Here is a 26,753-nt window from a genome sequence, read left to right as displayed (position 1 = left end):
TGAATCTGTATTTAAAGACTGTATCCAAAAATGTTCTTATTTTAACTGGAGGATTTAAATCAATAATAAATTTCCTACGGGAATACAACTCAGGTAAAAAATAGGTCCAAGATTTTACCAACACAGCAGCCTTTATATTTCATTCATTATTAAGCTGAATATAAGATATGTTTACTCACAATACTAAATTCTTCACACGTTCCACAGAAACCAGATGAAGAAGTTCAGAAGATTCTTCCAAACTTAGCAGAGTATTTACAGCTTGACAAAGAACAAATAAGTTTCCTTAAGGCAGAAAAACAGGAGAAAACACATTATTTCTTTGACACAGTAACTATACACATCTCATTTTATCTACCACTTGGTATTTATACAGAGTTCTTAAAGTGAATCTGTACCTTCTAAAGGATTATCTGTCAAATGTCAGAATATAACAGAAAGGAACTGAAAAGAGGTTCCAAGTCTTATATTTTAACTTTCTTAAGAGAAAAATATATTCAGAAATAGAGAATAAAAATGTATGTTCCCTTCAACTGAGATGAGGAGAAAATTCAATGGTACTACCAACTGGTATTATCAAAATCAGAACTTTTGAGAATAGACTTAGACTTTTCAAAAGCTAAGAAATTATCTTTGTGTAAAACTCATGTTGATTTTGTGACTCCAATTTATAAGAAATCACATAACCAATGGCTACTACGTATAACGGACTCAATTTATATTAATTAGATAATCATTTACTCCTAGACCAGAGGTTGGCAAACTATGGCCCACAAACTTGCAGGTAGTCTGTTTTTATATGGCCGGCAAACTAAGAATGCTTTTCACATTTTTAAAGGGTTGTTTAAAACAACAGACAAACAAACAGAATATGCCACAAAGACTGAAGACTGAATGTGGCCCACAAAAGCTAAAATATTTACTGTATTGTCCTTTACACAAATATTTTGCCAACACCTGCTCTAGTTAGAAAAGGGCTATCCAGCAGAACTTCCTTTCTGCAGTGGTAGAAAGGCTCTATACTTCTGCCAAATGTCCTCACAATCCAATATGGTAGCCATTCGCCACATGTGGCTACTGAGCACTGGAAATGGGGCAGGTCTACTTTATTCTCTGACACGTCTGCTTGGTATCTAACACAGAACCTAGCAATTAATATTTAAATGAATGACTACCATACACATGTGTTAGGAAAAAAAATACCATGCTAGAATAAAACAAAATACCTACTATTATTTGCTTATTTTTGTAGCAAAATTTTTTTATTAATCTTATTTTGATCAAAATACCTACTTTTAAATTGCTGTTCTCAGCTAGTTGGGGGAGTTGGACAAGTATACAACAGGAAATGGTGTTTGGGGCAGGGCAGTCTACTTCTGCCTGGATGAGTCATGAAGACCTTTCTAGAGGTACTGTGTTTGAGCTGAGTTTTTTTTTTTTAATTTTATTTATTTTTGGCTGCACTGGGTCTTTGTTGCTGTGCGCGGGCTTTCTCTAGCTGCAGCGAGCGAGGGCTACTCTCTGTTGCAGTGTGCAGGCTTCTCATTGTGGTGGCTTCTCTTATTGCGGAGCATGGGCTCTAGGCACGCAGGCTTCAGTAGTTGTGGCTCGTGGGCTCTAGAGCACAGGCTCAGTAGTTGTGGTGCACGGGCTTAGTTGCTCCGCGGCGTGTGGGATCTTCCTGGACCAGGGCTCGAACCCGTGTCCCCTGCATTGGCAGGCGGATTCTTAACCACTGCACCACCAGGGAAGCCCTGAGCTGAGTTTTGAAAGCTAAGTACGAGTTCACCAAATGATGAAAGACCTAGAAAGGACTCCAGGCAGAAGGGACACATGTGCAATGGTAGCCAGAGGGACATACAAGAAAGTGTCTTGCTCTAGGTAAGCAAATGCCTGGAGCACAAGTGTATACCAGGGCTAGACTGGGCGTGGAAGACAGGAACAAGACACAAGCTGGGACTTGAAGTTGAGTCTGATTTCTTTGACCATGGCAGCCTTCTACTACTACACCTTTGGACTCAGCAAATGTTCAAGCTGTCCTGACTTTGCCACCACATTATGAGGTACAAGGGTAACGCCTCCATCTCAGCCTCTTTTTTCCCTATTTACATACAGGGGGTTCTGCCAGAACACAACACAACGGCAGTACTATTCTCTGGTATCCATGTGTTTACAGTTACTCTGGGTGTGCCAGAAAAGACAGACAAGAGAACAAATGGTGATTGTAACTGACCTTTTCCAAAGCTCCCTCTGTCAACAGTCATGAAGAGTGACTCTATGAAGCAGGTGACTAGGGGTATCACCTTCTCTTTCTCCAGGGGTCTGTCCAAGAAGTGGGGAGAAAAAGGGAAATGCTCAAACTAGCATTCAATGGCTTTTTCATGAAATGGCAAAAAATGGCTAATAAATGTTTTCATCAGCTTGCTAAAACACCTTTCACAATTAAACACAGTTGATTTTCTCACCTAATATGAGGTAACACGACAAGGGCCGCCCAAGAGCATGAAAGGTAAGTACTCTCTTTATTTGGGGGTAACTGAATTATAGATAAAAGATGATCTAATACTGAGATCTGTTCCTTTCCTCCCTTGGATCTGGTCTTCTTCTGCCTTATACTGGATCTGAAGGAAGAAAAGATAAACAAATATTTAAAATAAGAGAGGATATAATCACTCTAGCCCTCTGAAGTTTGAAATAAAATTGGTTCCTTTCCATGCATGGAGCATTAGTGGGAAGGAAGGAACTGGTGGTGACAGTTGAATACAAATAACTAAATAAAAGTGACTCATTTACTGATTTTTCAGTGACAGGTTTTTTCAACACCATTGGTTCTATTTTCTTCTATTTTCTATTTTAACTTGCTTCATAACTTAAAGCAACTCTCTTCCAGTTTTAGGTATTATTTCTGAATTTTGTGCTGATGGACATGTGTTTAAGAACTGGAGAGGTAATTTATTGGCATGAACTGACTTCCTCCATCCCCCCTTTCCTTTCTGACATGAATTTTACTGCTTCACAAATGTGTAGAATGATGTTGCAAAGGAATCACAGTGAATTTGACAAATGTCACTAAAATGATTATGGCTTAGAAGTAACTTTTGGACTTCCCTGGGGGTCCAGTGGTTAAGACTCCACTCTTCCACTGTAGGGAGCGCGGGTTCGATCCCTGGTTGGGGAACTAAGATCCTGCATGCCATGCGGCCAAAAAAAAAAGCAAGAAGTGACTTTCTCTGAGGCTTTAATCTGATAAGTGGTTACCCAACATTATTTTCTAATATGACATTCAGGTTTAGGTATCTGTTACTTTGGCGGTATTCTTGTTTGCCTCTATTTTTGCCAATGAACTATACCTCAGTCCTATTTAAAAGACAGAAATCCAGTGGAAATAAAAGTCACAGGAACAATAAGTAAATTGATCTGTTTTTATAATTAATTCTCCATGTCCAGTTTGGTTAACTTATTACAGAATAGAAGTAGAATATCAGGTTTTTATTCCTATACCTTTTTATCATTAAAGTTAACCAAAAAAGTTGCATTCTCTTTTGTTTCATACTTATCAGGATACTGAATGCTTGGAAATTATGAGAGATAACTAAGTTAATTTTACTGGTAATTTCTAAAAGTCACTGTACCTTGATATACAGTCTTTCTAGTATTAACCATGACTCAATAATCGGAAAAAATCTTACAAATAAAATACTGAGATGCTTTATAAAGATGAGTCATTAGTTGCCACATCATTCCCCTGCTTCGTCACACCTGCCAATGAGCTCCTCCAATAAAATCCATACTCACCTCACCCTGCAAGGCCTTGGGTGATACGACCCTCTCCTCCTTCACTCACTTCCTCCCTCCTCCTTACTCAATGCTCTTTACCCACACAGGCTTTCCTTTTGTTCCTCAAACACACTGGGCTTATTCCCATCCCAGAGCCTTTGCAGGAACGCTTCCCTTTGCCTGGAAAGCCTTTCACCCAGCCTCTCTTTGCCAGGGTGGATCCTTCCACCATTACAATCGGACCAAACGTCCCCTTTCTAGACAGGAGTAGTGCTGCCTCTCTATCTACTCTGTCTCAAAGCCCTGTTTTATTTTTCTTTTTATCACAATCTAAAATTAACTTGTTTGTTTATCTGCCTCACATGCCTGTCCCCCCAAGACTGTCATCTCCCCCAAAGAAGAAACCTTTTTCTTTATTATATCCCAGTACCTAGAACAGTGTCTGATACGATAAATATCTATCAAATGACAGAATAAATTTATCTTCCCAAGAGTCTTTTCACATCTATTATCTCCTTTTATTCTCACAATAAATCTGTGAGATGAGTGGATGGAGTGTGATCAGGAATATTCAGACAAAGGTGACCATTCACATATTATTCTACAGGGTGATGGAAGTTTTCTTAGACAAAGAAATACAGAACCTGTGGCACTCGCCTTAAGTTAATATGCTTACATTTATTAGGAATGATAAGGGAACTGGTTTCCTGATCTATAATTTCTAGAGGCACACCCACTCAACTATTTGAAAAATAGTAAGCAGAATCCTCTCAAATATTTACATAAACTTTGTTTCGACTTCCAAAGAGTATGTACTGTTTTTAATGAAATTGAGAAAGTAATCCATAGACCTTTTAACAATTCAAACAATGCAAAGGTTTATAATCTAAAAGCTAATAGTCACTTCTTTCTTCTCTTTACCAACCTCTTGTCATAAACAAAGATAACAGTTTTGTGTCTCTTTAGGGGGTTGTCAATTCTCCCCAAATTGACCTATAGACTTAATGCAATTCAAAACAAATCCCAGCAAGGTGGTTTTTTTTTTGTAGATATAGACAAGTTTCTTCTAAAATTTATACAAAAGGGCGAAGGACCAGGAATAGACAAAACAATCTTGGAAAAGAAGAATACAGTGAAAGGATTTTTTTTTAAGATTTCCAGATTTATTTTATGCTATAGTAACAAGATTGTGGCATTAGAGGAGGACAGACACATAGATCAATGAAACAGAATAGAGAGCTAGAAACAGTCCCATACATTTATGCTCAGCTGATTTTTGACACAAAAGCAAAAGCAGCTCAATGAGGAAGAACAGCCTTTTCAACAAATGTTGCCAGAGCAGTGGACATTCAGAGGCAAAAAAGGAAACTTGACCCAAATTTCACACCTTATATAAAAATTAACTCAAAATGGATCATGGACTTAAATGTAAAACATAAAATGATAAAACTTAAAAAAAATAGGAGAAAATACTTGGGACCTATAGTTAGGCAAATAGTTCTTAGACTTGACATCAAAAGCATTATCCATAAGAGGAAAAGCTGATACACTGGACCTCATCAAAATTTAAAACTCTCATCAGTGAAAAATCTTGTTAAGCAAAGGAAGACAAGCTACAGACTGGGAGAAAATATTTGCACCATCACGAAGCAGACAAAAGGACTTGTATTAGAATATATAAAGCACTCTCAAAACTCAAGAGCAAAGAAACAATCAAATTAGAAAATAGGCCAAGGAAGTGAACAGATATTTCAGTAAAGATGATATGCAGATGGAAAATAAGCACATGAAAAGATGTTCAACATCCTTAGCCATTAGGAAAATGCAAATTAAAACCACAGTGAGATAGATATCACTATATCCTATCAGACCGGCAAAAACAAAAAACTGAAAATAACAAATACTGGTGAGGATGCAGAGAAACTGGATCACTCATGCTGCTGCGGGGGCGTAAAATGGCACAGTCACCCTGGAAAACCATCTGGCAGCTTCTTATAAAACTGAACATGAAAAATAAAACGAAGCAACAAACAAAACTACAACGACAACAAAAAACTGCAAAACAAAAACAAAAACCCCAAAACTGAACATGCCCTTACCCTATAACCCAATAAGTCCACTCTGGGGCATTTATCTCAGAGAAATGGAAAGCTGTGTACATGAATGTTTATAACAGCTTTATTCATAATAGCCAAAAACTAGGAATGATCTAGTTATTCCTTTCAACAAGTGTATGTTTAAACAGACTGCTACATCCATTACCATGGAATACTACTCAGGAATAGCACACAAAGACGCTCAACATAAAAAGGAATGGATTACTGATGCACACAACAACTTAGATGGGTCTCAAGAGAATTGTGTTGAGTGAAAAAGCCAATCTCAAAAGCATAATTTATATAATATTCTTGAAATGACAAAATTGTAAAAATGGAGAATAAGATTAGTGGTTGCCAGGAGTTAGGGATGGAGTGGGGAGTGGCAGGGCGAGTGTGGCTATTAAAAAGTAGCACAAGAGATCCTTGCAGTGATGGTACAGCTCTGTATCTTGACTTTGGTGGTAGTTGTGAATAGACATGAGATAAAATTGCACAGAACTATATATCCATATACATGCAAACACAGAGATGAGTGATGTAAAACTGGTAAATCTGAATAAGGTTGGTGGATTGTACCAATGTCAATTATCTGGTTGTGATATTGCACTAAGCTTTTGTATTGGGTTGGCCAAAAAGTTCATTCAGGTTTTTCCGTAATCATGTGGAAAAACCCGAACGAACTTTTTGGCCAAGCCAAATAAGATGTTGCCACCAGGGGAAACTAAGTGAAACGTATATGGAAACTCTCTGTCCTATTTCTTATAACCACACGTGAATATACAATTGTTTTAAAATAAAAGGTTAAGAAAATTAATAGTGACCTCTTTCTTTCACTTACCACGCTCTTGAAGTTAAATAACCTGTTTCTGTATCCTTTCACACGTGTTCCTATGCTTATATATACTTTTGGTTTTAACTTTGCAAAATGGGATCATGTACTCTTCTACAACTTGGTTTATTTATTTTTTTAAATTTATTTATCTATCTATCTTTGGCTGCATTGGGTCTTTGCTGCCGTGCGCAGGCTTTCTCTAGCTGCGGCAACCAGGGGCTACTCTTCGCTGTGGTACGCAGGCTTCTCTTGTTGCGGAGCGCGGGCTCTAGGCATGAGGGCTTCAGTAGTTGTGGCATGTGGGCTCAGTAGATGTGGCTCGCGGGCTCTAGAGAGCAGGCTCAGTAGTTGTGGTGCACGGGCTTAGTTGTTCCACGGCATGTGGGATCTTCCCGGACCAGGGCTCAAACCTGTGTCCCCTGCATTGGCAGGCGGATTCTTAACCACTGTGCCACCAGGGAAGTCCTACAACTTGCTTTTTTCACATAACAATGTATCACGGACATCTCTCCAGTTAATACATGTAGATCTTCAGTTTTTACAGTATTCTGAATGCATTATTTTTAAATGGGTAATCCTACCAAGAATACAGAGAATAAAGACTTAGAACTTACCCCACTGTCTGTTCTGAGAAAAGCAGAGGGTACTTCTCAATCGCCATGGAGCCAGTGGTGGGAGGTGCTGCTTTGTTCAGAATGAGTTTGGCCAAAATGGCCAGAGCTTCATCTTTGACTGCAGCGTCATCAGTCAGGAAGCAATTCTCAATATACAAGAGAAAGCTGGGTAGAAAAAGCTAAAAATAAGAAAGAAAATCACACTTATTAACAACAGATATAAATTTCAGAACACCTAATGAAGAGAAGATTCTAACACTTCCACAGAGAAAAAAAGACATCATAAATAAAGGCTCAGGAATCGTAATGACATCAGACCTCTGCAAAGGAACAGTGGAGGCCAGAAGACAATGGAGCAATGCCTGAAAAACTGAGGGAAAACGACAATCTAGAATGCTGTACCCAGCGTACTGGTGATGTAGTTTGAGGAGAGAATAAAGACACTTACAGATGCACTAAATCTCAAAATTTTACTTCCATTCACCCTTTCTCAGGAACCTCTGGAGAATGTGTTTCATCAAAATTAGAGGGGAAACTACAATAAGAGAAAGACACGGGACCCAGGAAACAGGAGAGACGCAAGTCCTAGTATGACATCTGTGCAGTGGGCAGAGAAAGCAACATGTTCAGACTTGAATGGCTCTAGGAGGAATGTCTCCTAAAAAGAAAAAAGAAAAGCAAAGAGCTGCCAAATGATCTGCCAGTTTGCCACGTGAAAGGCATTCTATGATGCTGTTGGCAGACTCACCAGCAATTTCAAGTTTTTAAAGAATGAGGCAATTGGTAACTTCAGGAAAAACGAAAGGGTATACAAAAAAGGAAATGTAATTATAAAATACTCCTTGATTATAGGGATTAAGTATTTGATGAATATGAATTCAACCAAAATTTATAATGTAACTCTGTTGAGCAGATGAGAAGCGTAAAAGAACTAGAAATCCACCTACCCAGGAGGAAGCCTACAGATGAGGACTAAAACTAATGAGTCAAGGAAAAGCAATATGTTCAGGTGATTTAAAAATATAAAGTAAATACTAGAAAAAAATAGCTAAAAATCATTAGATGTGCTTGTTCCTGGTGAGGAAGATGGGAGTGGGAATGAAATGAGTGCCTTTTAGCCCTGTGCAACCTTTTAAACAACATACATAGAGTACTCTGATAAAAATAAGTTTTTTAAAAAAAGACCACAGGGAACAGGGGAGACAGAAAAGAGGCAGCTGCTAAGAAAACCAGAGAGAAATAAAGAGCCCTCACTGGGCAGGAAGCAACAGGGCTAGGACATGTATAAAGAAGTATTTTTCTGAGACAAATGAAAATATATATTATTAAAGACTAAAGGGAAAAATGAGAGAAGAGATACAGAGATTTCCATGAAGTGTACTGTAGAATCACCAGTTAGAAGGAGTGGCAAATGTATGATGAGGGTGAGGGGCAAGGATAAAATAAACTCAGGATTTGATGAGAAAGATTTCTACCTCATTCTATCAGGTGGCAATTCATTCCGTAGCAATGAAATAAATTCATAATGCTCCTCCTATGCAAACTGTTTCAGAAACTATTTTCTATGCTTCAAATTCACAGTTTAAGTTCCTTAAGCCATTTTTTTTCAAATTTATCACATTGTTCTATAACTTCCTAAAAGACTATTAGAAAAACAAATTGGTTACCTAGTATCATTTAAAATGCTTAGCATGTGGAATAAAGTTTCACATATGACCTAGAACTGGAATATAATTGCTGTAAAAAAAAAATACATGAACTAAAACATCAAATACTTATTCTATTCCTTTCAAAAAACAAAATCACAGGATTTTTAAATTGATCATTTTATCGTGACAGATTTAAAACAAAACAAATCCAAGACTTAATATCTCACTCACCTGCTCAAACTGCTTCATAGCAAACATGACTTCCGAAAAACCCAAAATTAAGCATCTTTCAAATCTGCTCTCAAAAATCTGTGGACCACAGGCAAAGAATAGTAATGTAAATACAAAGAGAGTACTTTCCCATTCCTGAAAATAAAAACATCCGAAACCTTCAAGATCCTCTAACTTGCAAGCAGGAAGTGTGGGATGCTTGATACAAGTTAAAATAGTCATGGAAGGCAAAAAGAACTGGATTGTTGAATTTGCCACTGTGCAGATGGACACACCAGGTGTGAGATACAGGCACTGGGCCTTCCTCCTCGGGAAAGAAGCTACTAGAGTAAAGGTATGGTGGGCACACTTCAACCAGTATTCTAAGTGCTCGGCCTTCTCCAAAGGGACTTGCAAATGCGAAGGGCTGTGTTTCTAGTGATTACCCAGGGCTTTGCCTAAGAGCTGCTCCATTCTTTCCCAGCTACAGAGAATTACAAAAGGGCAAGTAGCACGACTTTACACCTTCCTCTAAACTTTATACTGTTGCACTACATGAAGCTAGGAAGAACCTAACTGATCTATTTTCAATTCCACTTCCCTCCAATTCATCTTCTAAACTCACTAAAATGCCAATCTCATTAAATCATTTCCCTGCTTAACATTTTTCCAGGGCCCTCCACTACTTGGAGGATAAAATCCAACCTAACTTTTCAAAGCCAAGCAAAGCCTTGCTGATATACATCACACTTCATGGGTCCATGTGCCCAGCAACATAGATTTTTGAACACATTTTTGCCATTCTCTCTCCTAGAGTTTTTAACACCTTCTCTGACTGGCAGACTGCTATTTAACCTTCAACGACTATCCAAAATATTAGTCCTTTGAAAAGCTTTCTCTGTCCCTCAACCCCAGACAGAATTAACCTTTATGTTTCGACGTGACATAAATAGATTGATTCAACAGATTTTAACTACATACTCCCAGGGCCCCACTTCCCTAACAATAAAAAATCACAGGCAGGACTTCCCTGGTGGTGTGGTGGTTAAGAATCCGCCTGCCAATGCAGGGGACATGGGTTCAAACCCTGGTCTGGGAAGATCCCACGTGCTGCAGAGCAACTAAGCCTGTGCGCCACAACTACTGAGCCTGAGCTCTAGAGCCCGTGAGCCTCAACTACTGAAGCCCGCGTGCCTAGAGCCCGTGCTCAGCAACGAGAGAAGCCACCACAATGAGAAGCCCGCGCACCGCAACGAAGAGTAGTCCCCGCTCGCCATAACTAGAGAAAGGCTATGCGCCGTAACGAAGACCCAACGCAGGCAAAAATAAAAATAAATAAATAAATATTTAAAAAATATTAATTAAAAAAAAAAAATCACAGGCAAAAATAAATAAATAAATAAATAAAAGTGTCCACTCTACAATATCTAGTCCATAGCCTGAACTTGGTTAAGTAAATATTTGTTTGGTGAATATTTGCTCAACAGATTTAGCTTTTATCACATTTTGTTTTGCTTATTTCCATTAAAGCACGCGATTCACATCTCCTTAACAAGATTATAAATTCCCTGAAGACAGAGCCTTTGCCAAGCTTCATTTATATTCCCCAGAAGGCTTACTCAACGCTAAACATAGTATTAACTACTCAGTTAATATCTGCAAAAGTAAATTACTTTTTCTATGGTTTCTTTGATGAGGGTCACTGGCAAGGAAACATTTTCACCTAGGATCAAAGCAGAAATTACATCCAAGAGGGCCGCCCGGCAAGATGTGGAGAGATGGGCTATTTGTAATGTTTGAGACAACACCTGTAAAATAAAAGGAAAAACAATGCACACTTAGCAATCAGCTTCTAATGAATAGGCTCTAAGCAAATTAAGTTGGGAACTCACTTTACAAACGTCAACAGGGTTGGTTATCTTTGATCCATTTCCATGTTTTACAAGTATCAGATATGTTTCTAACAACCTTTTAAACTGTTCAGAACTTTCCCCACAGTTAGTCTTGGTTACTTTTGTATGTAGATCCAGGAGTGATTCCTGCAAGTGAAGAATTTATAAGAAAGAATAACTACCAAAGATCAAACTCATCTGTTAATAATGAAAATATTGTGTGAAGCAGTTCAAATTTTCACATTCTTTTTCTGTGAAAGAAAAAGACACATTTACTGGGAGTCACTAATGATAACCGCTAACATTTCTGAATGCACTGTTGTAAGTTCTTTACGAGTATTTCCTCATAATCCTCACTGGCAGGGAATACTATTATCCCCATTTCCCAGATGAAAAAACTGAGGACCAGAGGCTTAAATTTTCCCAAGTCACACTAGCAGTAAGTGACAAAGCCAGGATTCAAACAGAGGACTCTGGCTCCAAAGCCTGTGCTCTTAACCACTATGCTCTACTGCATCTCAAGATATCAAAGCAAGTAAAAATAGTACAGGGGATAGAGGTAAGGAAAATCCTAGTAAGTATATAAAAATATGATGACAACAATTATAAAATACAATATCCAGGAGTGATCTGCTTAATTAAGAACAACAATTAACTCTTAGACTCCTAATTACACACAAATACTTAAAACTCAGAACTCACTTGCAAACATTCAAAAAATATACCAAAATGTTCCTTGTAGATGTAGAACGCTGTGGATTTGACCATGTTTTTGAGTGTTTCTCCAACTAAAGTCCATGGAAGTTGAGTTTCTGTTTCAGTAACTGGTCCTAGCTTTTGCAAAATTAGCTTCACTGCCTGTGGGAATCCAAGAATCATGAAGATGAACATGCACACTCTTATTCTCAAGTATTACATTGGTATTTCCCTCTCTGCTTATTCCCCACTCTGCTCAAGCTACCTTAAAATCTGATCCAGGATAATCAAGGATATGGCAGCTCTGGTGGTTAACTACATGTCCCAAAAGAATTTCCAAACTAGGATGGGGAATTTTATCACACAGTATCCCCCGCCCCCCATCGATCAATTTATGTCACCTTCTAGCACCCAGGATGAAGAGAGCAGTGATTTTTTAAATTTTTTGATTGACGGATTGATTTTTTGGCCGTGCTGCATGGCAAATGAGATCTTAGTTCCCCAACCAGGGATTAAACCCGTGCCCGCTGCGGTGGAAGCTCAGAGTCTTAATCACTGGACCACCACGGAAGCCCCAGCAGTGATTGTTTTTTAAATGAAAAATACCTAATGACCCAGGGCCTACAGTAGGTAAGCACTGTTTTTTAAAGCCCTAATGCGCCCCATTGAATGTTTTCTATTTATTCTAGGCAATCCTCTCTCCATGTCATCTGTGTAAATCTTATCTATTTTCTTTTAACCCCTTTCACATAGATTCAAGGAACTCCTCCCAGTTATTTACCATCTCTGTACAGGAGTGAAACATATTTCTAACTCCTTTGCACATTTCAAAGAGCAACTGTCCAACTCCTTCTACTTTTTCCGGATGTTCATCAAGATCAAGAAACATTAAATTGAAAAGTGCATTTTTATCAGAAACCTAAAACACAAAATGCAAATGGAAAACTGTATTTACAACATAAACATATCCTAATGAATAATTATTATTTGCTATTCTAAAGATTCATATTTAAACGTAATTAGGATAAAAATTCTAAAAGGAATAGTGACACTTGCAATGATTTCAAACTGCTGCAAGAGTATATTATCACTTGTAATGTCACACAAAAGAGTGATTAATTCATTGGTATAATATGCAGCTTTGTACCAAGAAAAACTACCTAAGGCAACATTCTATCTTTTAAAGTAAATAGTATGCTTATATTTTATGAGTATAAAAGAAATTTAATAGCAATGTTTTTGTTTTATTACAAAAACTCTATTAAAAACAAACACAAATGACACTATACAATCAGTTCCTTCCAGGCAATTTTTATAAAAATTTCTGTTAATCTCACTGTTCATGCATAGACTGACTTGAATTAGAGAATATATAGATACATTAAGTAAGAATAAAAGAGTAACCCCAATTATTTCACATTAGTGAGCAAAAACCACCTTATGGTGAGATAAACTCAAAACAGTAACAAGTTTCTCTTTATATAAAAAATATTAGTCCATAATAACTATATTATGAAAGATATCTGCTTCCGTTCATCAGATTCTTGAGGATTAATGAGCAATAAACACATAAATGATCAAACTAACCTTTCTCATCAAAAAAGTAAAGCTTTCAGCAGCAAAATTTCTTATATGTAGCTTTCTATGAGCCAGGAGTGTACTATACATGCTATAAATGAGAAAATAAGACATGTTTAATTAATCATCATTTTAATAAACACGTACTACATGTTAACTATATGCCCAACACTGTGCAAGGCATGCAAGAAAGATGTAGCAGGTATAATAACATCAGCAGTTTAAAATCTCATTCGATTACCACGACACCCACATGTCAAACAGAAGACTGACGATCATAGACATTAAGAATCCTAGGATTGGTGGCACTGGTCATATAAGAAAGACTATGAAAAGATGAAACTTGTAGTGATCCCTGAATGACAGGAAGAATCCAGGTGGTGAATGGAGTGCATATTGCCAGAGATCAAAGCAAGAGCAAACACAGGGTGGGCAGAAGTGATCACAGTCAAGGGATAACAGAAAGGGACTTCCCTGGTGGCGCAGTGGTTAAGAATCCACCTGCCAACGCAGGGGACATGGGTTCGAGCCCTGGTCCGGGAAGATCCCACATGCCACGAAGCAACTAAGCCCGTGCACCACAACTACTGAGCCTGTGCTCTAGAGCCCACAAGCCACAACTACTGAGCCCGCGTGCCACAACTACTCAGACCCGCGCCTAGAGCCCGTGCTCTGCAACAAGAGAAGCACCGCAAGGAGAAGCCCAGGCACCACACTGAAGAGTAGCCCCCGCCCGCTGCAACTAGAGAAAGCTCGTGCACGGCAACGAAGACCCAACACGGCCAAAAATAAATAAATAAACAAATAAAAAGAGAGAGAGTTATCAGAGAGGCTGGTCTGTCTAAAGGAAGAAGGATGATATGGGTAGGGAAGGCAGCTCCAGATAAAGCTATTCAAGTCAACAGGTGGCTCTGAACACTAGGCAAAGGAGTGGGGACTCTAGCTTACATTTAAGTAAGCACTTACTATGTTACTTCATCTAATCAGCACAACGACTCTGTGGTGTAGGAACTGTTATCCCCATCCTATAGATAACGAAATAGGGGCAGAAAGGCTACGAAACATACTCAAGGTCATACAGCCACGCAGCTGTAACTAAATAATGACTCATATAATCACATTGTTTAAACTGGTCTCCCAAATGAAAGAAGAGCATGGAATATATCTCTCCTATTTCTGCCATATCCCCAGCACCTAATTGTTCCTTGGTCATAGCAGGTACTAATAAGTGTTGGCTGAATAAGAAATGAATAGTTTCAGAAAGAGAAATTGGGCACCAGTATAGGGTGATATAAAGGAAGAAAGAAGAGGCTGGCAGTCCAACTAGGAAGTTATTCAAGTCATAAAAGCTTGGGCAAACAAGGGCATGAAAGAGGGCCAGTGGCAGAGGGAAATGGCAATGGATGAACCCAAGAGACATTTCAAGAGTCCCTGCAATGAAACCGAAGACCTTATAGTGTCCACAAGGCCCTCTATGGTCAGGCCCCACTACCACATCTCTGAGATCGCGTGATTACTCTCCCCCATAAACGCTGCTGCACCACCCAGGCTTCCACACTGTTCCTCGCTCATGCCAGCCCCATGCCCAAGATGTTCTCCCCCTGATAAAATGTAAACTTCGTTAGAAGGATTTTTATCTGGTTTATCTGTGAGTGCATCTCAAGCCTGATACACAGTGTACAATAAGTAGTCACTGGATTGAGTGCGTGAATAGTAGAATCAAAAAGATGTAAAGTCCTTGAAGACAACTGGGTCAAAGATGCCTCTAAGTGGCCAAATCTCAGTGATGGGAAGAATGCTGGTATCACCGTTAGAAACTGGGCAAACAAACAAAGCCTGGCATTGAGTACATATTTACTGAACACACAAATGAATGAGAAGAGCTGGCTTGAACAGGAATGTGTAGACTTTGATTTCAACAACAGTCAAGTGAAAATATCCAGGCTGTTGAAGATGTCATACAGAAAGCAAATAAATTTATAACTAGAGAGCCTGACTCAGGAGATATAAAAGTAACAGCAGACGTCATGAAATCAAATAAACTATATATCCCCCGAGATCTTGCTGGTCTTTAATGACGTAATCTCGGTTTCTAATACGTTGTACCAAAATCTTCATAGAGAACTAGTAAAGGTCAGAAAAATATTTCTTTCTCATTCCGTGTTCACAGGAGGACAGAGTGAAGGGAGGTGGTACAAAAACAAAATTGACAGTCCTATCCCATATCCATACTTATACTGGGTTGGAGTAAAAGGTTAATGTTACGTGTTCCTGTGCCAATTGAAGTATGTAGAAGTAATCAGGACGCCAAGTAGAAATTCCATTAAGTCCCAGATTGAAATAGATTACAAACAATCTTTGCCTTACTTTAAACAACAAGCTGGTACAAAATTCATTCTCTTTCCCTGTCCACACTTACTTACAAATACTGAGTGTCTCTTTTGTCTTAATCAGTATTTTAGGGGCTAGGAAAATGCAAATATTTAAGATGGGGTTCTTGAAGAGTTTATAGGTTTGTAGAGGACACCATTACATTAGAACAAACGATTATAACAGAAGTTGTGTGACATAAGTGGTATAGAATGCCAGACATGTTCAGAGTACAAAGCTGTGATTTCTGGACAAGGTGCCCGGGCACGTATGTGGAAGCTATGGATTCAAGTCAGGCTTTGATGGTGGGGGGTCTGGTTTCAATAGCTGGAGATAAGAGAAGGTCAGGTCAATGCAGACCGATGGAACAGACTACGGACCACTTTGGCTGGAGAACCAACGTTTTATAAGAAAAGAATTAGAGACTGAGCTGGAAAGGAAGTTTGGCGTCAGACTGAAGACAGGGAAAAGGCCAGTTAAAGAACATATTAAAGTTAGGTAGCCACGTCAGCAGGTGCAAGTGACAGGTATTATACATGTTTTCATTAAATACAGATGGGAGTCAGAAAGTATCTGCTTGTTGTCAGTATCAATAAAAACTGCCCTTGACCGAAAAATAAAAAATTAAAAAATTAAATGCTAAAAAATATCATTGTAGAAGAGGATCATTCTACTTAGGGGCTTCAAGCACACAGTTGTTTCCCCAGAGGCAATCTTGACTATTCGATATATGTATATTGCTTTTGCTTTCAAAACTGATGCAGACGGGGAGCAGAACTGACTGCAAATGGGCATGAGAAATCTCTTGGAGATGATGGAAACGTTCTTCAACTGGATTGTGGTGATGGTTTCATAACTATAGATTTACTAAATAGCACTGAATCATATATAAAATTTTAAAGCAAAAAAAGAAAAAGAAGAAGAAGAAGAAAAGAAAAACCCATGTGAGAGAGAAATGGTCACCTGTATATATTGGACATGTCCTTCACCATTAGTCTCCACAGGTACTTGTACAGATAGGACAGTGAGGTGAAAGCCCATTCTAACAACTCCGTGTCCTGAGTCTCCAGGATTGAAGCGATAGTCAGGAAAAAGTCCTGAAAATGGGGATAGAAGTCCGTCTGCAGATCTCGTGCCAACTGTACAACTAAACTGGATGAAAAAAATAAGGAGAGGTAACTGATTCTGATACATGTAGATCAAAAACCAAATACTACAAATCTGTTTCACAAATGATAACCTATCGCCTATGATGAAAGGATTAATTAAAGCTACTAAACCAAGTCTCAAGAGAGGTATAAAATTTTTCACGTTTTAAGAGTTGAGCAAAGAAATCAGGCTAGAGCTTGTACCTTCCATCACAAGTTATATTCAATCATTCCTATAGGGTCAAAGAAAAATCAGGTTCTTGTTAAAGTATAAAAAGCAAAAAAGTATACCCCTAAGATTCTGCTTTACAGTAATGTACTAATACTTTCATCTAACAAAAAAAGGTAAATTCTTGTTTCTAAATTACAAACACCAGATCTAAAGCATATGTAGCTATAAAACAACCTTTCTTAAAATTCAGATAAATGTTGTTGCCTTTCTTTCAACATGCTACTTACTCCAAAAGGGGTTGATAGGCATAACTGTTCTTGACTTGCAGGTGAGTCTTCAAACTCTGAACTATCTCATTTTGATGATACACTAGCTGATTGAACGACTGGCATTTGTCAATAACTTCTTTGTAAAATTTCCCTGGGTGGGGAAAAAAGAAAAAAAAAGAATAAGTTCTGCTCTTCCATCACACCAATATTTAGCTGTTTTGACCATACATAGTACAAATGATGGGTGAATAAAATAGAAACAAAATAGAAAATACCAAAGTGCTCCGTAAGGTTCAGTTCTCTCCACTTCAGCAGGCCCTCAAAAAAGTAGGTTTCAACTTCCTGCCAAGATTAAAGCAGTCCATTAATCAGACAACTCGAAGAAAAACTATAATCAGAGTAAATAAGAATAATGATATATTAATACGTTAAGACAGTGATGATAGTCAAGAGTTGAAAAACTCCTCTTAGTTTTTTTTTAAACAGGGCATTAACTAACACACCTAAAAAAGCATCAGGTATAAAATATGGGCAGAAGATTTAAAACTAAGTAATAGTCACACTAAAAAAAAATTATTTTCTGTTTTTCACAATTTTAGGCCAAGAAAAATGTTGACTCTTGCAGTTCTTTCATTCTGCTTTTGGAAATATGAATTGCTACAACCTGATAGATAAGTAATCTGGCATTTCTATTAACATTAAAAACAGGTATGCCCTTTGATCCAGCAATTCCCTTTTTGGAGATATTTCTTATAAAATTTGTAAATATACAAGTATAAAGACATTCATTCAGCTTTATTGTAGTGGGGGGAAACATAAAACAGCCTAAATATCCAACAAAAGGAAAATGGTTGGTATACATATTATGGTCTGTACATAATAAGGTATATTATGTTGCTATTAAAAAGAATTATATCTATTATTAAATTAGAAGGATGTTGATAGTATACTTTCAAAGTGAGAAAAGCAAGTTTCATAGTGAAGTATATGGTAGGAACCAATTTTTCTTTAAAAAAAAAAAGACCTCTATAAATATTTGTACATATTTATATGAGAGAAAAGTTCTTACTTAGATGACTACCGAATCATCACAACTGGTTACCCTGACTCCAGAGCAACTGGTTGTTCTTTCCTCCACATTAAAGCCAGAGAGATCTAAAATTTACAACTGATCATGTCACACATTCCCCTGCCTTATAATCCTAGAATGACTTCCCATAGCTTCAGGATAAATCCAAATTTAGCTTGACATATGAAGCCCTTCATGGTCCTTGATTATCTCTTCAGCTTTATCTCTCACCAGCTACCCGCTTGGCCCATCTGCAGTCACCATCAACATAAACAAACATCCCACAGGCAATTATAAGCATACTGAAATGCTTTGGAGTTACTTGAATGTGACATGCTCTCTTTAGCCTCCGTTCCTTTATAAAGGCTTCTTCCTCAGCCTGAAACAGCCTTTCCTGTTCTCTTTGCCATGCTAAAACCTATACAAACAAGACTCAATTCAGGTATCACCTAGTCCACTTCACCTTTTTTGACACCTCACCTTACACCCTCACAGAATCTAGGTTAGGATCACTTCACGGTGAGTTCCCAAAGCATTATGTGCCTACCTAGATAACATCATTAACACACTGAATTCACATACTGGAGACAAGGCATTCAAAGAGATAGTGAGCGGAGTCTGACTAGAGTCAAGTGAAAAACAGTAAAAACTGACATTGAATCCCTAATTTAAAGGCACGTTATACAGGACCTTAAAAGGCTGGCAGAGAAATAATGACTTGATGCAGCGAAAACAAGATTTTTGAGTAGAGGTGTGACTGAGTTACAGCACGGTTAGAACTGGAAAAAATTATGTGGTTTAGCTCCCCCATGTTTATTAATAAAGGAGGAAACTGAGCCCCAGGAAAGTGACTTGCTCAAAACCTCTTTAAAATTGTAGTTTCAAGAATATGGATCTGTAGCAGTGCTCAGAATGCACATGGGAAGGGAGTGGCTGGAATCAGAAGCCACCTGAGAATCAAGTAAATTTTCTAACACCACATCACCCAATAGAACTTTCAGCAATGATGGAAAATGTTCCATGTCCGCACTTGGTCAGTATGGTAGCAACTAGCCACATATGGCTACTGAGCATTAGAATTTTTAATTTACTTTACTTTAAATCTAATTTGTTATGTTTGAGACAGCACAGGTCTAATGCATTTCACGTTCATAAAAGAATGGCTTGAGAAATTCACTTCAAAGAGAATCTAAAAAACCAACTATGAATACTTGAAGATCAGCTCATTTAACATTCTCTTACCTCATCATAGCTTGCAGTTCTATCAATCCGGTGAATAATATCGATATTCACATTTCCCAATCGTTCAGCAAACGTAAGAAACTGTGGGGGAGAAGTATATTTACAACACATCCACATTTTATACTTATCACAATCATATGTGGACAATTTCCTCGTGGAAGTATAAAGTTTAAAGGATCAATGTGCCTCCTTACGTTCTATCATTAGAAATGTTATGCTTCGCTTTCAATTTCAGAGTTGTATTTTCAATCAATCATAAAATGTATAACTGAGTTTTACAAATAGAAGTAGACATCTCTGACAAATCACAAAAGATAACCTTAAAAACAAACTGAAAGACATGCACTGCACTAATGTACGAAGATAATGAAATAGTTCTATGGATATATTTGCAAAATGTCATTTCAAACAAAATTTCCATGCTAGACTGGTGGATTGACCTAGGTAAAAGCTAGCAACGTGGCCTCGCCAGATCTACTGCTAGGTTTCATACCCTGCTGCAAGTACAGGATCTGGCTAAGTCGTGGCAACAACAGTGTTTTTAAACATATACAGACCTACGGCTGTAGAGTAACAAAGAAACCCTCAAGGAGCCAACCGGGAAAGTGGTGTAGTAGCCAGTAGCTGGAATCCCTCACCTCCTCCCACCGGCCCGCCCCCCATTCGGTCTTCAAGGATAAAAGAGCAGGAAAGAATTCCTAAGCAGTTAGTTTGTGACACTGAATTTAACTCTGGCCTGAAGAAAAGTCTCAGCCAGGCCAGACGCCACAAAACATGGGCGAAATCTGCAGTTGAAGCTTCCTTCCCCATCCCATATTTACTACACCCGGAGAGAGAGAGAGAGAGGCTCTTTTGCTAGAGCCTCCGGACAAATGACCTTCGCTCGGCCCAGAGCACTGTAGCCCCGGGAGCTCCGCTGAGAACTAGTCCCACGGCCAAGTTTCTTCACTCACCCGGTAAGTGTTCTCGATCTTGTGGGAAACTGGCTTTGGCTTCATGGCTGCAGAGGGGCGGCGGCCCGCGAGGATCTCGGGAAGGGTTGAAGGGATGCTACTGACTGTAGACAAGGGAAACTGGCTCCCACACTTGCACTCCCACGTACTCAGGCTCTTTCACACGTGCAGCTTGAGCCCCCGGGCGCCGCCATGTTGGAGACGGGTAGCCGGCTGATCGGGTCACGTGGGCGGAAGAAGCGGAAGGAGCAGGCGCGCCCGCCCCCTGCAGCCGGCTGGAGACTGGGAGGCTCCGGCTCAGTGCGTATGTGGGTGTGGAGTTTTTTGAACTCCCTTCAGTAAAGGTTTATAAGAAAAATGTATTTTTATCATAAAAGAAAACATGCTTGTCATCATTAACAGCCAACAACTACTACCTCTCACTATGTATACTGCACCAGGCAAAGCTCTTTACGTTCATAATTTCACAGTAAAGCGCATTGTGAACGTTGCATGACTACAGATGAGGTACATATTTCTGAGTCCCTTTGGCATACGGAGAAAGCAAGGATGTGCAGCCGGTAAGTGGCAGTCTGGCAGAGGTCACTGAGTTCCCATGTCTGATATTCTTTTTTTTTTTTTTAACATCTTTATTGGAGTATAATTGCTTTACAATGGTGTGTTAGTTTCTGCTTTATAACAAAGTGAATCACTTATACATATACATATGTTCCCATATCTCTTCCCTCTTGCGTCTTCCTCCCTCCCACCCTCCCTATCCCACCCCTGCAATGTCTGATATTCTTAACCACTATTTTTCCATTTAAAATTGGAAAGGACTTTTAAAGAAAACTCATGGTTTCATGAACAACCAGTTAACGTTTTGGTATTTTCCTACCATTCTTATGTCCTGTTGTTAAACGTAATTATACAAACAGGTGTGTGTGTGTGTGTGTGTATGTTTTTTCACTTACTCATTAAACAAATATTTCTTGACAGTCTGCTATGGGCCATGCTCTGTTCTGTGAGCTGAAAAAGAGACTGATAATATTAATAATAATTTTGTTTGGAAATGTTTAGTCTGAGGTGCTTACATCTTAGATAGCCAAGAAGAGATAGTCAGTAGACAAACTGAATATATTCCTGCCTAGAGCTCAGTGTAGAGGTCAGGGCTGGAGGTGTGACTTAAATACACTTTACAGAAAGTGTGAAGTTATTTAAAGCCATGGAACTGGATGAGATGTTTTAGGGAGAGAGTGATGAAAAGGAGGACAAAGAAGAGAAGAGGACCCAAGTTGAACGTTGGAATGCTCCACCATTTAGCAGTGACCAGAAAGGTGACTGGGAAAGAGAGACAGTGAGGTAGAAACAGACTAGTCCTGGCCTGGAAGCAGAGCCAGTGGCCAACTATAGTGAAAACTGAGGAGAGAGAAGTAGCTGCTGAGCCTGACAAGGTGATGGTCACTGATGACCTTGACAAGTAAGGTCCGGTGTAGAGGAAAGGAAGCGAAATATGTATGGATTGAGGAGGCAATCAGGTGAAGAAGTAAAGTAGATAAAACACTTTCGTATTGTTATTGGCATTACAACATCAATGTTTTTATGTTGTCACAGGGTTGCTGTAAATATTTTTAATGGATTCATAGCATTTATGGATTTTATTTTTTAATAATAAAATATAGAAGTGCCCAATGTTTGACTGGCTTCCAGTAAGCTAATTGGCTTTTTTTCTTTTCTTTAGGTGGTTCTTCACCTTGTTGGGTCATAGAGCCTTCAAGGAGTCTAAGAAAGCTGTAGACCTTCTCTTCAGAAAAGTACTAATAAGCTCATTCACACTAAAATGTATAGATGATTTCAAAGAGAAGTCTGAAGTTACCTGAGGGTAAGAGCCCCTACTCTAAGCAATGTTCCCAACCTATTGCTAAAATTACCTCCAGATAATTGTGCCCTTTTGCTTCTCTGTCATTTATTTTTGGTAATGGAGTTAATGGGACAATAAGGAGTAGAGAGAAACATGAAAATCAAAAAACTGACACAAGTTATATATTGCATTGTTACTCATTATATGATCCGTATAATATTGACAGCTCTGGTTGAACAATTTATCAATACAACATGGTGGTTAAGAGCATAGATGCTAGAACCAGATTGCCTGGGTTTGAATCCTACCTCTGCCATTTATTACTGGTGTAGTCTTGGGGAAGTTATTTACCCTCTCTGAGCCTCAATTCCTTTTATGTAAAATGGAGCTAATGAAAGCACCTACCTTATAGGGCGTTGTTGTGCAGAGTAAAGAAGCTAATGGATGAAAGGTGCCAGGTACCATAACTGCACAACCTTTGACAAGTTACCTAACCTTTCTGAGACCCAACTTCCTGATCTATTAAAAGGAAGTGATAATAATACCAGTTTTTCAAGGAATTCTATTGCACACAGAGAATGGTATAAATGTTTGCTGAATGGATAAGTAGTCTACTGTCTGGCTACCTGACAAGTTCCTTAAGGGCAGAAACCATGTACTTTTTCAACTTTGTATCACCAGTGTATCCCGTGAACTTAAGAGTTTAATGAATGTTTGTTGAATTAACAAAGTGTACAGTACTTTGTTTAACCCTGACAAACTCAAGACTAATGTAACTCCGGCACTGGATGCGGGTTGTGCCACAGGATTTTTAAGGTTTCTCCCAAAGCTGTTTCTGAGGTTCTGTGGAATATCCAAAGCAGCCACGAAAAACACCACTGTTTACTTATGAATCTTCTTGCCCCCCAGCTTTTGCCCTCCATGCCAAGGCCTTAAATACCCCTTGCAATCCTCTGTTTCTTTTTACCGCAATGGTTCTGCCTGCCCCATCCATTCCAGCTAGTTCACTTAGACACATAATTCTTTCTTTCCTTCCTTCTTAAGCTTGATTGGGAAGTTTTGCTTTTTAATCTTTGTTTCCTTAGTGCACACTCTAATTTAAAGCCCAAGGGACTATAAGAACACATGAGAAGTTTGCCTAGCCTAGACATGGAAGGCTTCTAGCTGGAGGTGACATCTAAGCTGAGATCTGGAAGATGGATAGAAGAAAACCAGGCAAGGGAGGAGCATGGACACAAATGGTGTTATCTAGGTAGAGGGAACAAGGGAAGGAGCAGTATATGCAAGGGTTCAAAGTAGTCAAATACAAATTTTTTTTTTTTTTTTTTTGCGGTATGCGGGCCTCTCACTGTTGTGGCCTCTCCCGTTGCGGAGCACAGGCTCCGGACGCGCAGGCTCAGCGGCCATGGCTCACGGGCCCAGCCGCTCCGCGGCATGTGGGATCTTCCCGGACCGGGGCACGAACCCGTGTCCCCTGCATCGGCAGGCAGACTCTCAACCACTGCGGCACCAGGGAAGCCCAATTTGGTTGTTTTTAGCTCTTAATCCAAAGCCACATCCTCTCAAGTTATCATTGGGCATTGGTATCACCCTTAGTATCCTTGGGTTAATAAAAAGTAAAACAAAGAACAGGGTGAAACTCAGAGGTAGGGAGAGCCTCAGTTTCCTTAACTGTAAAGTGGGGACAACAGTAATCCAAGGCTCTTGAAAGATTAGTAAGATATTGTACGTGATGTCAGGAAGGGGGCAGGTCTGCATGGTGGGGCTCAAAAGATGCAATATATCAAACGGGAAATGATTCTGACTCAGAACAAGGGACCAAGGAAGTGAGATCTCAAACTGATAGAGGGGAGTGAAGGGAAAAGAAGAAAGCGTGGCCAAGGAAGATATTTTAGTAACTCTTAATTACAGTAGTTAAGAGAAGCTGACCCAAAGATCATTCCCTTCTTGTGAGAACCATGTTCACTGTTGTGTATAAATCGGGAGGCAGCAAGAGCATGGAGTTTGGATTCAGAAGAACATTTGGATCCCAATTCTAGGATTTTCCATGTATTAGCTGATAATTGGACCAGTGACTTAATCTCTCAGCCTCAGTTTCCTCACCTTTAAGTAATAGCCAAGTCTGCCTTTTTACTTGCTGGTTAGTAAGGAGATCCTTTGACATAAAGCAGGTCAAAGTCTCTTGTAACTTATACATGCCTATATGAACAGTCTTTCTTATTTTTATTGTTTCTTTTTCAACCATATGATCGCTTTTTAGCACTGAGACCATTGAGCTTCTATTCTCCTTTCCCGGTTTATGCCTCAGGCATCAGAGACATTAGACCGGAAATTGCAAAGTGGTAGGCTTCACCAGCCCAGTGTAACACACAGATATATTTTGCTTACCAAAAGTGTTCTTGAAATATTTTAATTTGTAAAACATCTGGAGATTTCAAGTGAAAATCCAGATTTCTAGCTTCTCTTGAAAAATTAAAAAAATCCACAACCCTGGGCGCACATTTGGAAGAGCAGCAATCACTCCCTGTAGTGCAAGCCCTGACCCCCTCGCTGGTTTATGTCTGAGGTACCCACCTGGCCCCCTTAGGCGTTTCATTTTGCAGCATCTGCTCAAGAAGAAGGCTGTTGTTGTCTTCGGTTTTAAATATGTCTCTTCCAGAGAGCAGATCATTGACACTGCTGCCACTTTTACTGTCTAATACAGTGAGTGACTCAGCATTTTACAGGGGAGCTGGTGCAGTTTTTCTGTCGGTGTTAAAATATTTGGAACACCCTTCCCCACCTCCTGAAACACACATACAGACGTGCACACACGCTACTGCCTTCTGTGTTCAAGCTTGTTTTCCTTCCCCACTTTCACTCACCGTTGGCATTTCTGTCGTGAACTTTAAATTCCTTATTTTCTTTTAAGAGATGTCAGAGGATAACCTAAATTAACCTGGTTTTTGAACAATTTAAACACATACATATTTTTACATACCCACTTTCATGATTTCTACTCTTTATTTTTATCCTTAACTTGACATCTTCTGTAGGAAGGATAAGGGTCTCACAGTTTGGATTTATCTCCCCTTCTCCATTTTCCCACCCTCCCCTTGGTTATATCTGCATCCGAATTGGCTTTTGTCCTATTACATCTTAGTTGCTTCTTTGAAGGAGAGGAGAGCTTGGACTCTGCTGCCAAGTGTCCCAGGCTCACACCCTTGTCACTGCTATGTGAACCTCAGTTTACTCACCACCAAGTTAGGGGTAATACTGGTGACCCTCATGGAGCTGTTCCGAAGAGTCACTAACCTAATACTTTGGTTATCAAAGTGTGGTCCCCAAGCAGCAGCATCGGCACCCAATGGGAACTTGTTAGACGTGTGAATTCTCAGGCTTCACCCCAAGCCTGTTGAATCAGAAACTCTGGGGACGGGGCCCAGTAATCTGTACTTTCACAAGCCTTCCAGGTGATTCTGCTGCAGGCTAAAGTTTGGGAATCACTGACCTCCTGTATGTTAAAGCACTTAGAACGTTGCCTGGCACATCCCATGTGCTATAGAATGTGCTTACTATTATTACTGTTTAGTCTTTTATAAGTATTTGCTGTTATCATTATTTTGTTCTCCTATCCACATTTGCAAGGTAGGTTGTATTATCCTCACTTTAAAGATAAGGGATCTGAAGATCGGAGAACTTCTAAGTGGTGGAAGGACTTGAATTCAGGTCTTCTAATTTCAGTTTGCCTTTTTGCCACCCCACAGCTTAAGAGTGTGAACTAGAAGGGACAGGGACAGGTTTAGAGAAATAAATGCTTGGATGTTATGGTAGACATTTGTTGATTTCTTGACAGTGTTTGTTCTCTCTTCCTCTGGAAGCAGCATCCTTATTTTCCTTTGAGGAATCACTCTTCCCTCATTCTTAGTGTCTGAAGTTCAGACTAGACACCTAGGAGGGCCTGTGTCCTAAGTTGTATTTCTTTGGCCAACTAACTGGTTCAGAGGTAAGCATGTGTCCCAAGCTGGGCCAGGGACCCTATCTGGAAGTTTTGTGAGAGCTATTGGGAAAGAGATGCTTCTTTTTCTTGAAGTTTTGCAAGATGATAGGAGCCTGAAGCTGTTGGTGGCCATTGTGTCACTTCATGGAGAGGTCTGCCTGCGAATGAACTCTGTGCAAAGTAGATGAGAGACAGGGAGGGAGAGAGATTGATTGAGATGAGCTTATGTGAGCCAATGGATCCATCCACCCAGTCCTTGGACTTTTCAGTCACCTTAGTTCACTAATTCCACTTTTGTATGCTTAAGCCAATTTTAATTGGGTTCTGTCACTTTCCTCCAAAATGATACTTATACAGCTGACTT

At 39.3% G+C, this 26,753-nt stretch overlaps 1 protein-coding gene and 1 long non-coding RNA gene across 2 annotated transcripts in view; one reads left to right on the top strand and one right to left on the bottom strand.

Moving 5' to 3' along the window:
* Positions 1 to 20,733, bottom strand: part of UTP20 (UTP20 small subunit processome component) — a 97,674-nt gene extending 76,941 nt beyond the window's left edge. Inside the window, exons 1-15 of the mRNA XM_029204823.1 lie at positions 20,571 to 20,733; positions 19,618 to 19,698; positions 17,582 to 17,648; positions 17,325 to 17,457; positions 16,681 to 16,869; positions 13,357 to 13,438; positions 12,551 to 12,688; positions 11,776 to 11,931; positions 11,074 to 11,220; positions 10,855 to 10,989; positions 9,203 to 9,280; positions 7,323 to 7,501; positions 2,466 to 2,621; positions 2,234 to 2,322; positions 180 to 285 (exon numbers count right to left, since the gene is read on the bottom strand). Coding sequence (XP_029060656.1) covers positions 180 to 285; positions 2,234 to 2,322; positions 2,466 to 2,621; positions 7,323 to 7,501; positions 9,203 to 9,280; positions 10,855 to 10,989; positions 11,074 to 11,220; positions 11,776 to 11,931; positions 12,551 to 12,688; positions 13,357 to 13,438; positions 16,681 to 16,869; positions 17,325 to 17,457; positions 17,582 to 17,648; positions 19,618 to 19,698; positions 20,571 to 20,615 — 1,781 coding nt within the window. The 5' untranslated portion in view covers positions 20,616 to 20,733. The remainder of the gene's footprint in view (positions 1 to 179; positions 286 to 2,233; positions 2,323 to 2,465; positions 2,622 to 7,322; positions 7,502 to 9,202; positions 9,281 to 10,854; positions 10,990 to 11,073; positions 11,221 to 11,775; positions 11,932 to 12,550; positions 12,689 to 13,356; positions 13,439 to 16,680; positions 16,870 to 17,324; positions 17,458 to 17,581; positions 17,649 to 19,617; positions 19,699 to 20,570) is intronic.
* LOC114885235 overlaps positions 20,393 to 26,753 on the top strand; it is a 36,648-nt gene continuing 30,287 nt past the window's right edge. The window contains exons 1-2 of the long non-coding RNA XR_003791044.1: positions 20,393 to 20,573; positions 22,291 to 22,431. This is a non-coding gene — a long non-coding RNA (uncharacterized LOC114885235). The remainder of the gene's footprint in view (positions 20,574 to 22,290; positions 22,432 to 26,753) is intronic.

This window comes from Monodon monoceros, unplaced genomic scaffold (genome assembly GCF_005190385.1).
Source record: "Monodon monoceros isolate NGI ecotype Baffin Bay Population unplaced genomic scaffold, NGI_Narwhal_1 Super_Scaffold_6, whole genome shotgun sequence".
Classification (NCBI taxonomy): Eukaryota; Metazoa; Chordata; class Mammalia; order Artiodactyla; family Monodontidae; genus Monodon; species Monodon monoceros.
The sequence above is the reverse complement of the archived record's forward strand: the minus strand, read 5'-3'. Positions and strand labels throughout refer to the sequence as shown.